This window comes from Pleurodeles waltl, chromosome 6 (assembly GCF_031143425.1).
Source record: "Pleurodeles waltl isolate 20211129_DDA chromosome 6, aPleWal1.hap1.20221129, whole genome shotgun sequence".
In the NCBI taxonomy this organism is placed as follows: Eukaryota; Metazoa; Chordata; class Amphibia; order Caudata; family Salamandridae; genus Pleurodeles; species Pleurodeles waltl.
Genome location: NC_090445.1, coordinates 184920691 through 184935738, shown reverse-complemented (window position 1 = coordinate 184935738; position 15048 = coordinate 184920691). Strand labels below are relative to the sequence as shown.

The window sequence follows — 15048 nt, the reverse complement described above, 5'->3', positions numbered from 1 at the left end:
GTACAAAGAGGTGTGGTCAGAGATGTCCAATGTGCGAGGAATTATGAGAAGACAGTAGAGGTTGGTGTTTCCTACTAGTTTATGGAGCAAGTTATTAGCGTTGTTAAATGGAGTTCATCATGCAATGTCTGCCATGAAGAGAAAAACGTTTTGATTTTTGGTGGTCAAATATGGTCCTTGAGATAGAAAGGTATCCATTGGAACTATACAGTTTGTGCGTGTACGGACAAGTCATGTATTATGAAGAAAACCCCAATTGTGCGAGTGGATCTACTGCATCATGCATGACTACAGGTGGCCATGGACATGAGTGTACCATTTTCTGTCATTGGAGTGCAAGAAAAATATGCTGTGGTACTCATTGACTGTTACTCTAGATCACCAGGAGTACGGTACAGAAAGGCAAAATCTGCTAGGTTTGTGAGCTTTTGCAATGACATTTTTAAGAGAGGGTTATCCAGAAGAAATTATCATGGACAATGGTTCTCAGTTCTTCTCTAAAGAAATTGAAGTTTACCTGGGGCAACAGGTTGTGCATCATCACAAAATGGTCTTATATCATCCATGTAAAAACAGTTTGGTTGAAAGTTTAATAGAGTTGTAGGATAGTGTCTGCAATTGACTAGTCATGGGGTTAAAGTGGAGAAGTGTGAATAAAAATATGTTGTGGAGCTCTAGGACCATGTCACATTCTACGCTGGGAGATCATCTTTCATGCTACTTAAGAGACGAATGTTATGCACCAGGGTGTCAATGGGTTGGATGGGTAGATCTACTGTATGTGAATTGGATGCTACTTGAATATGCGAGAGAGTACAGAGGAAGCAGAGTATGATGATGCACAGAAGGAAAGATTGTTATGAACGGGGTACTCTTTCAGAGGGAGTCTTTGTGTAACCAAGGTGTGGGACTACTGTACACAAGGGAACTTCAAAATGGTCCTCCTCAAAGAAAGTTGTAGAGGTGAAGAGTCAATCTGTGATGCTGGAAGATGGAAAGAAATGGAACATGAGAAGGATATAAAAGTGTAATGTATCAGAGTTAGATGAATGGAGAAAAAGTAAGGCAGCCCTGGGAGCTTGAGGCAGTCTATTTCCAGAGTTGCAAGATGATGTGCAAGAAGATTACTATTGATTTAATAGGTGACAATTTCCTTGTGGCTCTTTGCCATAGTACATATGTATCTTTATGGATTTTACCTCACTGTTTCTGATAAATATTGTATGCACATTTACAATATTTTCTTTAGTTGTTTTGTTTTCTTGAATTTGAATGATAATCTGTGGGGCTGTCCTATTGTCATAGTGATAGAATGTAAGCTGGCATGGATTCTTTGTGCTATGCTAGATGGTTGAGGCCTGGAAGATCCAGTGGAATCAATTAAGACTCAGCACTGTCTATGCTGGTTGTACTGAGAAAAATAAAGAGGTTCTTACCATTGATCTACTTTGCTGTAATCCAGTGTTGTGCCCTTCTTAAGTACAGCTCTTTACATTCCTGTCATAAAAATTCTTCCAGTTTCGTCACGGGATCCAACATAAGTTAAATGTAACATTCTTTACAGTTTTTAAAGTTCAGAATTAAATATTCAGAAAATAGATCAAAGTTTGTTTTCTCAACACAACTTAATTCTAAAAAATATTTTCCTGTATACCTAAATGTTCTCAAACAAACCCTAAATGAAGCAACAGCTCTTTCTAAAGGGAAATCCTAAATCCACAATGCAAGATCCTCTCTGCAGCAGCATTATATCACAGATGTAGGAAAGTACCCTCTTTTTGGCATGGTTATCTCCACTTTTTACCTGTTGTCAGTATATTTTGACTGTGTTCACTGGGGTCCTGCTAACCAGGACCCTAGTGAGTGTGCTCTCTCCCTTTAAACATGGTTGCTTGCACTACAAACACCCCACATTTGGTATACTGGTGCCCCCTTATTTGTCCCTAGTATATGGTACCTGGGTACCCAGGGTATTGGGGCACCAGGGGTTCCCCATTGGTTGCAGCATGTATTATGCCACCCATTGGAGCCCATGTAAAATGTGTCTGCAGGCCTGCCATTGCATGCACCCTTTTCACTTAAGGTCACTACACCAGGTCACTATGTCACCCCTATGGTAGGCCCCCCTAGCACAGAGGGCATGAGCAGAGGTGCCCCCATGAACTCCAGCTCCATTTTCCTGGACTTTGTGAGTCTGGGGACACCATTTTACGTGTGTGATGGGCATAGGTCACTACCTATGTCCAGCTACACAATAGTAACTTCAAACCTGGGAGTGTTCGGTATCAAACATGTTGGAATCCTACCCCGGCTTTGGTTGTATTATTCCATGCACTCTAGTGGCTCCTTAGAGGATCCCAAGCATTGCTCCTACCACCTTTCTGGGTTTTTCCAGGCAGCCCACGTGGCTGCCACCCTCAGATGCGTTTCTGCCCTCCTGCTGCTTGACCAGCTCAAGCCCAAGAAGGCAGAACAAAGAATTTCCTTTGGGAGAGGGGGTTAACAACCTCTCCCTTTGGAAATAGGTGTTACATGGCTTGGGAGGGGTAGCCACTGGTAAGCTTTGAAGGGCACATTTGGTGCCCTCCTTGCAAAATCCAGCCTGCGCCAGTTCAGGGATCTCCCGTCCCTCTTCTGGCGTGAAATTGGACAATGGAAAGGGGAGTAACCACCTCCCTGGACATCACCCCCCCCAGGGGTGGTGCCTAGAGCTCCTCCAGATGACCCCTTGATTCTGCCATTTTTGAATTCAAGGAGAGCAGAGGCGTCTGGGAGCATCTGAGTGGCCAGGTCAGGCAGATGACATCACAGCCCCCTCCTGATAGGTGGTCACCTGGCTAGGTGACTAATCCCCTTTCCAGGACTACTTAGGGTCTCCCTCTTGGGTGGGTCTTCAGATACGACATGCAAGACTCCAGCAGGAATACTCTGCAATGTTTACTTTGACTTCTGGCCACTGGAACCGCAACTGGACTGCACTGGAACCTACAATCTGCAGCTACAGCGACGACTCTGCTCTGCAACATTGTTTCTCTGGCTCCTTCCAGCAACTGCAACATTTACCGGGCGGTGTATCCTCTGAGGGTGGCAAGTCTTCAGTTTGCACAAGAAACAAGAAGGAATCTCCCTTGGAATGATGGAGTCACCTCCCTGTCCCTGCAAGCACCAACTGCAACAACGACCGGCTGCATGGATCTCCTCTCATCCTGAGCTGCGTGGATCCTGCATCACAGGTGGTGGCCTAGAGTGGTCCCCTTGTTTCTCTCTGCCAGCTGTCCATCTTTGGTGAAGGTAAGCCCTTGCTTCCCACGAAGGACAGTACCCCAGTGCACCATGACTCTTACAGCTACCAATGCTTGTAGGCATCTCCTCCAAGGAATCGTCAGGCTTCCCAGCCCACAGCGCCCTTCCCAGCGATGCACAGCCCTCTGCGTGCTTTTCCTGTGACATGGGACCTCTCCTCAGGTGTCCTGTGTGGGCCTCTCTGCTACTCCTAGGCTCCTTGCCTGTGGGTTTTCTGTGGTGGCTGCCTCATCTTCGTCAGACTCTCTGCACTGCTGAGGGTCGCCAGTGAGTCCCCCTGTGGGTGGGGTCCCGCTGGAAATTACTGGTCCCTGGCAACTCCACTTTTCCACCATCCGCAACATTTGCCTTTGCCGAGGCTTCTTGGTGGTTTTTCCACATCACAGACTGACTGCAATCCTTCTTCCAGCATGGGACACCAACTGCATCACCCAGGAACTCTGCATCTGCTCCAGTGCTGCACTCCTGACCGTCTTCCTCTCACAGTCGACCAACTCCTGCATCCACAGGTACTTACTGTAGGGGTTTCCTAGTTCCTCCAACTCCCCTCTACCAATTCTACTTCCTTGGTTGGGGAGCCGACCTTCGCATTCCACTTTTTTAGTATATAGTTTGTTTACCCCTAGGCCTTCAGTTTTGCCTATTGCTTTTAACTGTTTTCCATTGCTTTTTATGCCTATTTGTAATTGCTACTGTACATACAATAGTGTGTTTACTTATTTCCTATTGGAGTATTGCCGATATAGTAATTTAGTATTTGTGTCACTAAAATAAAGTACATTTATTTTTGTAACACTGTGTGGTTCTTCCATGTGTGTAATTTCTGTGTGACTATAAGTGATATTACATGAGGTTTGAATATATCTTAGATAAGCCTTGGCTTTTCATCCACAGTTACCTTTAGAGAGCCGGGCTTCTAGACACTGCTTACACTTCAATTCTAAGGGGATACCTGGTATAATGTGATTATACCTTAGGTATTCACCACACACCAGGCCAGCTTCCTACAACAGATGCCTAGAAACGATGCTGTGAAACATGAGGCGAGGCGAATTATACCCGATAATCCATTATGGCTAGCATTATTCCCCAACAACATGAGTTCAGAGACTGCTGGCAAATGTAGTTTTTTTGTACATCAGTGTGTCACCGTAAGTGCATTCTTCAGACACATAAAACCTCACACCAGGCAGTATCAACACTCCTTGAGGACCACCAGCCGTTCCTTCTGTGAGATGGACCGCATGAGTGGATGTGGAATATAGCTCCTCATGCCCGCCAACTCATGAGCAGTAAGTCATACCTCCTGACATGCTTCCTGACAGCTCTTGATTGAAGATTAAGAATAAAACATTAGTAGGCAAGCAAGGTAGTACGTTTTCCCTGATATCAGGGCCTGCAACAAGCAAAAATTAAGGGAAAATGTAGTAGCATGTGGGCAATGAATAGGATGAAAAATAAGGATGCTAATGTGCTGTGACACATTCATCAGTCGGTATTGCCTCCTTTATCTATGGTTCAAACAGGAACTGACATCACAGGAAACAATTCAACCTCATCTTGAGTGTGGAGGCTCCCGTAATAACCTCTGATTAAACAACAAAGTTGGAAATGGAAATTTATAAGGCTCCCCCCTTTTCTTCCAAACATGACGTAAGTGAGTCTCACAAAGAGGATGACCAAGTTTTACATCTTTTGTACAATGCTGAAATCTACAGGCCTACCACTGCTCTTCCTGTATGATGTTCCTCTTCAGGCACAGAAACCTTCTCTTGATGACTGTAAATTTGCCCTTGCAGTCTATGCTGCGAAGATCCCAAGCCACGCACTGACCATGGAGTCTTGCAGTGCCTTGTCTGGCCACACAATAAGCGGTCAGTCTTCCCCTACATTCTTGCTGCCTTAGGTAAGTTCCCTACACAGGTGTAACACTCCTCCAGTGAGCCTTAATCCAGAGAAATTGTCTGAACATCTACCAACCTACTACAAGTGAAAGATTTAGGACAATATAGTAGATTGGGAAAGATCATCTGGAGTAGAGGAGACCTATGGCTAAGGGCGGGTGCCTCAGAGTAAGACATTTCCAGTTGTGTCAGACAAAGTTCCTTCTTCAAATTGTCAAGCCTAAAATATCAGAGCCTCGTGTATCTGATGAAGCTCAGGAACTCCATTACTTCAGGCTGTTCTTTCAAAGTTTATGAGGCAGCCTAGGTGATGGAGTAGGTACAGCATCATGGAGATATTGCTCAACATGAGCGGACATTGGCCTATGAGGGGTATGGCATCAGGGTAGATCACCAGATGCAGGCTGTTGACGTGGAGATGTCAGGCTGAAAGGTTGGCAGAGTAAGTGTAACATCTGTCTCCCCCATTGGAATATTAGAAACCTTTGATGGTCCAGACAGATTGGATTTGAGACTTCTTAATCTGCTTTATGGTTTTAAGTGTTTGGGATGTTTTTGGCTAGAAAAAGTGTTTTGCTTAAGTGTGCGAAAAGCAGTGTTTACAGTTGTTTTAAATGTGGCCCTTGTCTGCAATATTGACTAGGACCTGCAAAGTGTGGATTGAGCCTGTCTGTATCCAAGGAGATTTTGACTTGCAGAGCAGCTCCCTTCCCACCAGCCAGTGCTTAAGATCACATGCCCTTTGTATATGTGTTTCACTGGTTGTGCTCTGATTGGTTCCTAAGGCTAGGGTTTCAATTGGATATAGGGCTTACACTTAAGGTTTGGATTGGTTGGTAGGGCTACGGCTGCGATTGGATGAAAGTATCAGCTCTCCCATTGGTCATAGGGTTAAGGACTAGGGCTCTGATTGGTTAGGGTTAGGATTCCCATTGGCCAATAGGGCTATTTAGGCCTAGGGTTCAGTGTGTCTCATACAGGGCGTCAAGGCTAAAGGCAGTTGCCAGTTTGGGCCTCTTCGGCCTTAAGCCATCCACATCCACAAACATAGCAAGAATTTCAAAGCAATTGGACGCTACTCACGTACCACAAACAAACCTCATACACATTTCAATGTCTCAACAACCACTACAAAACCCTACAACCCACGCCTATACCTCCTTCTACACAACTACCACACAATGGCACCTTTATTCTCACACAAAACACCTTTCTGTCCTATACCACTAGCAAATTCACACATCACCAACAAAACACAAAGCCACATTATACATAACTTTAATCGATCCAGACAGACACTCCCTATTGATACAAAACACCAGTTCTATCCTTTATCTACTCCTAACACTCCTTTCTGTCACCAACAAACATATACTTAGATTTCCATCATACCATCCTCCAACACCCTCCTCCTCTTTATACAAAAACCACACAAGCAAACAATCCTTACACTCCACTCCACCACACAGATTACCTCTCCCAGTGATCAAATCTAACAGAAACACTCATAACTCCTGCCCATCCCCTCTCACACACTGTAGGAAGATAGCTCTCTATATAGTGCACTAAAATGAAGCACACTGTGCGGAGAGTCCAGTAGATCCCCAAGTGGAATTGCAGACAAAAGCAGATAGCATACCTTCCCCCGTAGGCCGTTCCACCTCTTCCTGACGTCATCCCTAGTTCTTGGGTGCTGTCCCACGGCGTTGACCCTGCCCACGATTCTCCGCCATAGCTCCATCTTCGTAGCTATCGATATCTGCTGCACCTGTACTCCAAATAACTGTGGCTCTACCCTGATAACTTCCTGCACCATGACCCTTAGCTCCTCCTCTGTAAAACGGGGGGGGACTTTGTGGTGCCATGGGTGTTGTGTGAGGTGTGTTGATGAGGGTGTGTTGGGTAATGTGTTGGGGTGTGTGATGTGGAGTGCGTAAGTGGTGTACAGGTGTGAGTAGTGTGTGGCTGTAGATGTGTCTGTGGTCTTGCTTTGTAATCATAAAGGGCTGTGGGTAATGTGGGTGGGTGTTTTATAGTGGTGTGGGTGTGGTGTGTGTATGGGTGTCAGGTGTGTGTTGTTTGAATTATCCCATATGGTGTTGTTTTGTTTGTAGGTGTACATTTTGGGTGCTGCGGTATGTACCGCCAATGGCTTAACGCGTTGAATGTCTCCTGTGGTGATTTGTGGGTCACAATGTGGTGGGCATAGTTCTGTTGGCGTAACGGTGTGGGTTTTAATACCGCCAGTTTATCACTGACCTTTGGTGTGGCGGATTTGTGTATGTGGCTGAATACTGACGGATTGGTGTGTGTGTGTGTCATAATATGGTGAACGGATATCCGCTGCGGCGTCGGTAAGTTAGTGGCAGTCAGCGTGGCGGTACGTGGGATTTACTGCCAATGTCATAATGAGGGCCTATGTGGAGTAATCCCTGTGATGCTACTCAGCTTTCTAATACCTTCCCTAAGAAGGGAAGTGTAGTAATTGGTAATTAGGTTTTAGGGTCTTTGGTGTCGTCATTTGGCTTTTTCGGGATGGGAATTTTCAGACAGCTGGGGGGAAACACCTTGTTTCAATGAGTTCACTAGGCAGGTCCAGTATGGTAGCAACGTCTTGGCCATATCCTTGCTCATTGAGCTAGACAGTGTTGGCGAGGTGATTGCAAGGTTGGACCTTCTTAGTTATAGTTCCAAGCAACTCTGACTCAGAGATTGTGTCAAAGTACAACCAAGTCTAGTGGACTTTGAGGGTCAATGTGCAATCATTGGGGTAGTGCTTTTTTTCAGAAGTGATGGCTCATTAAACTTTACTTTCTCTACAAAGTTGGAAGTAATGTGCAGCTAAACGAGTTCCAATGAATGACTGCTATACTACCACTTTGTCTGATTTCACGGTCACTGCAGTGAGCGGAATAATGTGGAGGAAGAAGACGCGTTTCTGTGGCTCCTTGCTTGTCCAAACATTCTTAATTGCAGTGCTTTCAATGGGCCAGTACTTTCCGGTACTGAGTACCAGAACTTTTTAATTTGGAAAGGGAGAGAACCTGCACTTCTCAAGAAAAACGTAATACTTTTAATTGAAGAACACTGTCAATTCTCAGAAACAAACAGGTACTCTGGTACAGAGAACCTGCGCTTCTATTTTTCAATTTCAGGCACTACTTAATAGGATACCAAGAGCTTACAAATGCCAGGATGCGAGCAAACTATGTTATGTGTAAATGTAAAGCGTACTACTAAATTCTACCTCAGGTATTTTCTCCTTTGACTCATCCCAAACCTCATTTTACTACTGTGTTCTCCCTAATCCTTTCCTACAGACTCATCCCTCCTCCATCTTTCCTTTACTCATCCCAAACCTCATCTTACTACTATGATCTTACAATTAGCATTTTCTGGATTCTTCCCTCTTCTATACTTATTCTGTTCAATCCAACTAACAGATGTACACGTCCTCTGCTCGAATTAACTCATATTGCCCTGTACTAATACTATGCTTATATGTCCCCATACTAACCCACCACTAATCCTTTAGGGTTAGCGCTTGGACGCCCCCTCAGGGGTAGTAAGCGCTATATAAATACAATGACAATTACCCGCAAGTGTATCCCGGCACTCAGAAAATCAACTAGTTTTGAGTATCTCAACTAGTTCGGATTTAATACTTGGTCTCTGGTACGCAAGGGAAAAGCAAAACTACTACAAGTACCAGAAAGCAAAGCAAACAGGCTCGGCAATGCCTGTCGCACATGACATGCATGGAGAAGTGGAAATTGAGGCGGTAGATTATGGAAGCTAAAAAGTTGCAGTTTAGTTGCTGTAAAATAGAGGCGCTTAGCTCGGACGATCTGTCTCACCAATGGCGTTAGATGCCTGCAGCCAGGACAGACACTACAGTGTTAACGCGCATGTGGCTGTGGTGTTGTTCTTTTGTGCTTGGCAGGGCCCTGCTTCCTCTGCCCCAGGCTCCCTTTCACAGAACCTCATGAATGAACTCTACCAAAGTGTTTTTTTTATGAATGAGAGGGGGAAGCTGTGAATGGAGCTGGCGGGTTCACGCGGCGATTGGCTGCGAAGCAGCCCGCCCAGGCGAGCCCTACGCTCCTATTGGCTCAGGCGTCCTGCACAGGGGTTTCCATTCACAAAGTCTGTTCAGACAAAGGGCGGGGGGTAGAGGGGGGAAAGAGAAACAAACAGACCAATCCCGGCAGGCTCAGCTCTCCCGGGCCAAGAAGTGGCTGAAGGAGCGAGAAAAACAAGTCCGGCCGCCGAGAGCTATTCCAGCCTGCAGAGGGATCCAGGTGAGGTGGGGGCCAAGGCGGGAGTTTGGTGTGCGCTACGGACTTTGGGGAGCATGAGGGTACCCGCGTGGTTACTGTTGCCCGTCCGACCTACGTCTTCTACCCCTTTCTTAGGAGCACTGGAAGTTGGTGAGACTGTGCAGGGCTCACAGAGGCCCAGGGCAGCGCAGGCTCCATCAGGGGGAGAGAGGTCGAGGGGCGCGCTCATGGCTCAAATATCGGGAAAGGAGAGCGGTGCATTGCTAATCGAGCACAGCTGGGACTTCGCAGGAGATGGTGCATTTGAAATTGGGGCGTAGAGGGAAGGGTGCGTGAAACACAGGAGGGCATGCAATATGGGGTATCTAAGAATCGGGGCCACTTTAACGTGCGTGGAGCATGTGTTCATATTGTAAAGCAGTCGATGAGATTGAAAAATGGCTGAGTGTACACATAGGGGGTGACGCTTATAAACTTCAGAGGGACGCAGGGAATCGAAGCGAGTTATCCGAGAGTTGTGTGCACGTTGGGGCCGAGTGAACAACAGTGAGGGTTCAATGCTGTGTACGAGAACGTGTTTTGGCGACACTGGGGTCACTGCTGTTCTATAAAATAAGGGCACATCGCATACAAAATGAGAGGTGGCGTCGCAGTTTGGTGCACTGCAAGAACATAAAGAACGCGTACAAAATGTGCCCCAGCCCACCAGAAAAAGACGAATGTGGCAAATGCTTTCGTGGAGCGGGGGAAATTATCGTGCCACATTTTTTTTCACACTACGCTGTGAAAAAACGATTTACTATCTGGTTCGATATTTTGCTGCCCAATGAAACAACTGCCAAATCTAATAGAAGGCGCTATGTAACTTCCTGGTCGCAACATGTCCGGTCACCCCCCCTCCCCCCAACATATACATTTCCCTAGTTTTAGTGACACGTGGGCACCCACCACCTGGGATATATTTAGCTCTGTTCGCTCGCAACGGGTTATTATACATTTTTAAACTGGGGATTGTTTCGCAAGTTATAACGCCCCCTCCCCCAAACTTGTCCCCCCTCCCCCCGTCTGGAAAAGTGTCTCTTGCCTTTGGCAGCAAGCGGATGTTTTTGTATGTGCTGGCAAATTGGCACATCCCATTTCCCCCTCCCATCCCCCAAGCCCCCTCCTCTGCTCTGTGATGGATGCAGCTAATTGCACTCAGCTCCTTCTCAGCAGAGGCTGCAAGCTTCTCCCCTCCCCCTCTCTGTGCATTTTTGTGAATGGGGCTCATTATCTATGCAGGTTCCCCTCGTTCCATTCAAGCCTCTCCCTCCTCTGCTCTTTTCTACAGACCCTGTGGGGAGGAGGAAGCGCTCTCTTCATGACCACAAACAGTTAACGAATGGAGCGTAGGATGAAAGGATACCTGGACCAGCAAGTGCCGTACACCTTCCCAAACGTGAGTATAATCTCTACTCTGCATCCGCGTTAGTCCTCACTTTGATAATATTTAGTTGTATTTTATTTTTTTAACTTTCCAAACAATGCTATCGATGGAGACAACCTGGGGTCTTTCGTCCTCATTTTCAGTGCAGTGTAGAAACTTAAATAATTATTTGTCCTGATTTGCAGACCATGTGATCACTTAATTCATGGGATTTATTTCGAGCTTTTATTCATGTGTTTATATTTTGACTATTTTCCAATAGAAAAACGAAGGAAATGGGAATCACGACAGACCTCTGATGGCAACCAAAAGGAAGTACATGGACACAGAGCTGCCTCCGCAGGAATCTGAAGGTAACACGCAGCGTGCTTCTTTCCAGCTCACCCTCCTTTTGGGGAGCCCCAACCCCCTCTCCTGTCGAGGGAGAAAAACACTTTTTTTGTAGATTTACTTCTGCGTTGTTGATTCTCGGCTAGCTCCTCGATGAACTTTAAACAGGCATTATACCATGTCTGTTCTTTACAGTTTAATCTGCTAAAGTCGAAAACACTCATCTTCCAGTGGGAACTAAGTAACGTAAATATCTTCTTTTTTCATTAGAAAAAAATGCACCCGCTGTTTCCAGCTTCCATTGTAATTGGGATGTTCATATTTGAATCAATTTTAAATGACACATTTGTTTATTGCACACATTGTAAATAGGCTTACAGTATGACTTTCAGTTTTTGCAGGTTTCAGTTGCATTCCACGGTCCCATCCCTGCATTATCCGCTAGAGTGTGTGCTTCGTTGACTCCTAAGTTTACTTTCACTGACTCAAGCCATGTTAATTGTTTCTGTTTGGCTGAGAGGCAAAGGGTAGGTTTTGGGATCCACAGATGCACCTGGGAACAAGCAGTTATCATTATCATTGCTGTCGATATTCTTCTGATACGATTGAACTAGCCAGAAACACGTCAGTGTTTTATTAAAGTGTAACCTAACAACCAAAGTCCCATGAAGTCTTTTGCTTATTGCATCAGTTAATTAATCCGAATTTAGATGAGAAAAGTCATTTTAACCACCTCAAAACTTCCAGGAATGTGGTTTTTGCGCGGTGGTGTTGCTGTTTTCCCTGGGAGCTTTGATGTTTAATGTAAAAGAACAATGGGTGTTGCTCACTCAGTTTTTACCGAAATACTTTAGTTAATTACTCTAATACATTTTATATTATTTTAAAACTATGGTGCTCAAACACCATGTGCATTTTATCTGCGGTGCCAGTTATTTCACCTTTAACTTTACTTGCAGGATATTATTTTTTCCTGTTATCTCAAAGCACAATGTGGCCTACGAACTTGCTTTTTAATTCCGGTATTTTGAGGGCATCTTTCTCTTCTCCCCAGATCTCTTTCATGATTTGAGCCAGTTCCAGGAGACTTGGTTGACAGAAGGTAAGGAAAGCACGGATTTATTTTCTTGTTTGCATCCACGTGTGGGTTTACTGTGCGCCTGTGCTCTGCCGGGGCCGCCTGCCCTCTGTTTATTTTACCAGATTCCAACCACTGGATATATTTTTCATGCTCGCCAACCCTTGGGCTCGTGCAAGTCGCAGATTATGAATCGCACTATTGTGCTGTGTATTTGCTTGTGAATGGAGCTTGGCTCTTCGCCCACTTTCCTTGCTGTATTTTTTTTTTTTTTTTTTTCCTTCATTGGCCACTGCGGTAGCTTGGTGTTAATTTGTTACTTATTGCTGTTGGTAACCAAAAACGTCGATGCTCTCTCGGCATTGTCAACTATTCTGATCCTTATTTTGGGAGCGAACGATTGATGGAGTGTGTCCACTTTAAATGATGGGTTTTGCTTGTGGTTGGCTTTATGCCACAGCGTTGAGTTTCAAAAGTAAATTAAACCTTCCCGAGGCCCGCAATGGAAACATATTCTAGCAATAGCAACACAAACCAAAGCTGCTTTTTTGTTTTACTGCAATCTCTGGCAGTGCTGATGGTTGCATTGTTTAACATCCTGAGCCTGGGAACCTGAGAAATACTGCTGTGGTCATCCTGTAATGTTGTGTCAACGTCTTTAGCTCGGCTTTCGCCAGTTGCATGACCTCTTGATGCTATAAACCTCAGTCATGTGTTTGAAATTATGGTGTTTCTGATGGTCTTTTAATTTGGGTCAAAGCTCTTCCCCTTCCTCAGCTGTCAATGCCTGAATCTGTCTAGCTTGATTCTAGAGAAGTACTTGTGTGTGGGTCCCACCCCATCTAATTTCTATAAATACAATGATGTAATTTGAAAGATACTGTTGCTTTAACCCTAAAGGGACTGAGTTCGACTTATGTTCTGGTGTTATGTACTGAAATGTTGTACTACTGTTGTGCTACGTGGAAAGCTGATTGGTGTGTTTTTTTTGTCTACATTTAATGGGTATAGAGTATATGCTATTCCGAATGTTGCCTCGTCCATGGGTGGTTTCAAAAACGTATGCAACCAGGTGCACAAACGAGCAGCCTTTTGGTGAATGCGCTTACAATGGACTTCCTATTTATTTTCTCAGTTACCTTGTATTTTAACAGTTACACCCCTCCTTTCTTCCTATTGCGGTTTTTGGGTTGACACTGAACTATCTTGCTGAGCATTTTTGAAGTTTTATTGCACTGTGTTGTTTTTGTTTTAATCATTTATTTTTGGTTATTTTTATTTTGGAATGAATGTTGTTTCTAACATTAAACTCGTCCTGTGTTGAGGGCGTCTGTCCGTAATAAGAATCGACTTCACAGTGACGGGGATAGGTGATCCACGTGAGACTGAGTATGTGTGTTGTGGAGTTAATAAACGTCTCGAAGAAATACTTAATGCACATCACGTTGCGTTTTTCCAACACTGTTGGGTTTTGTAAAGTACTTGCCACGGATAGTTCTGTATTGCGTTTGTTACAGCCCTGCTTCCCCTGCATTAGCAGTAAATGCGTCCCTGGTTCTTCACTCGGGTGCCACTGAGGTACTCTTGCACACTGTTCCATAAAAAGCCATCACTTCAGCAGTGTCGTTGTTCCTGCTGCTTGAGTCTTTCAGTCTGTTTGTGTGTTTGGGGACAAGGTTGCCTAGTGAACACCATAACCTTTATTACTATTGACTAAATATAGGAAGGCCCCTTCATAAAGCTGGTGTTTTAAAGGTCATGCGTGTTTTTGAGGTAGTTGAACTTGATGCTTGAGGGATTGATAGTGAAGCATGGTAAAGAGCGAGAGAGAACTGCACTGAGTTCTACTTGACGTGTAATGCTTTGTTGGTCAGAAAATTCACGCAATAGAGACATGGGGTATGCTGTGTTGGGCAGTCTTTAATAAACACCTCTAATATTGTGGTTGGATTGGGTGGGTTAACAAAGGGTGAAGATGAACAGGTCGGCCCAGTAGACTTCTTGGTGGAAGCCCCCCCTGGATCAAACTTTGATTAGATTGGACATATTTTTCTAAGTCACTGGTTGACACTTCTTCCAGTCTTAATCTTCCATTGAAGCGGTCCATGACTGTGAGTGACACTGCGTTCTAATGTCCTGTGTCACTCAGCCTTGTAGAATACCCCGCCCCATCGCTGTCCTTTACATTTTTTTTTTTTTTTTTTTTTTTTTTTTTTTTTTTGGACGGTGCCATTGCAAGAGGGGCAACCTACTGTGTCTAATGTACAGAATGCTTTGCTATGTTTGACTCCTGTTGCCTGTCTACTGTTTAGGTCTGGGCACTCGGTAGTGCTTTGATTAAATGTTCTTAATGGACATTGTTGCAATTTTGGCTTTTCTTTGGTCTTTCTCTAGCTCACAAGCATTGTCTGTAGCAGAGTTGTCTGCTCTGTATTTGGTGTATCCCACGCGCTGCCCTGTGCTTCTGGTCCGGGCAGATGGTCCTTCTTTTTGCATTGCTCAGGTAGACCGCATCTGATTGCGTATGAAGCACTGGGGACTCTCTTTTTGGTTTAAGCATTGTCTGGGTCATAGCTGTTCCTCCCTTGGACCACACAACACCTAAAATGCTGGGTTGAAGATGGGGTTCTTCCGTGATGCCGCTGCACAGAGACATCAGCCCCACTACTATGGTAAGTCTGCGATCGATCGATTACTGCTTTAGTGAAGTCACTGAGTTGGCGACAT

At 45.0% G+C, this 15048-nt stretch overlaps 1 protein-coding gene across 2 annotated transcripts in view; it reads left to right on the top strand.

The window, feature by feature from the left end:
• The first annotated feature begins 9386 nt into the window (after positions 1–9386).
• Positions 9387–15048, top strand: part of ETV4 (ETS variant transcription factor 4) — a 125092-nt gene continuing 119430 nt past the window's right edge. The window contains exons 1-4 of one of the 2 annotated variants that reach the window (XM_069237775.1): positions 9387–9508; positions 10818–10925; positions 11176–11266; positions 12298–12345. In XM_069237775.1, the coding sequence (XP_069093876.1) occupies positions 10869–10925; positions 11176–11266; positions 12298–12345 (196 nt within the window). In that variant the 5' untranslated portion in view covers positions 9387–9508; positions 10818–10868. Of the gene's footprint in view, positions 9509–9534; positions 9638–10817; positions 10926–11175; positions 11267–12297; positions 12346–15048 lie in introns of those variants that run through there. The other variant, XM_069237776.1, reaches the window with a different exon arrangement.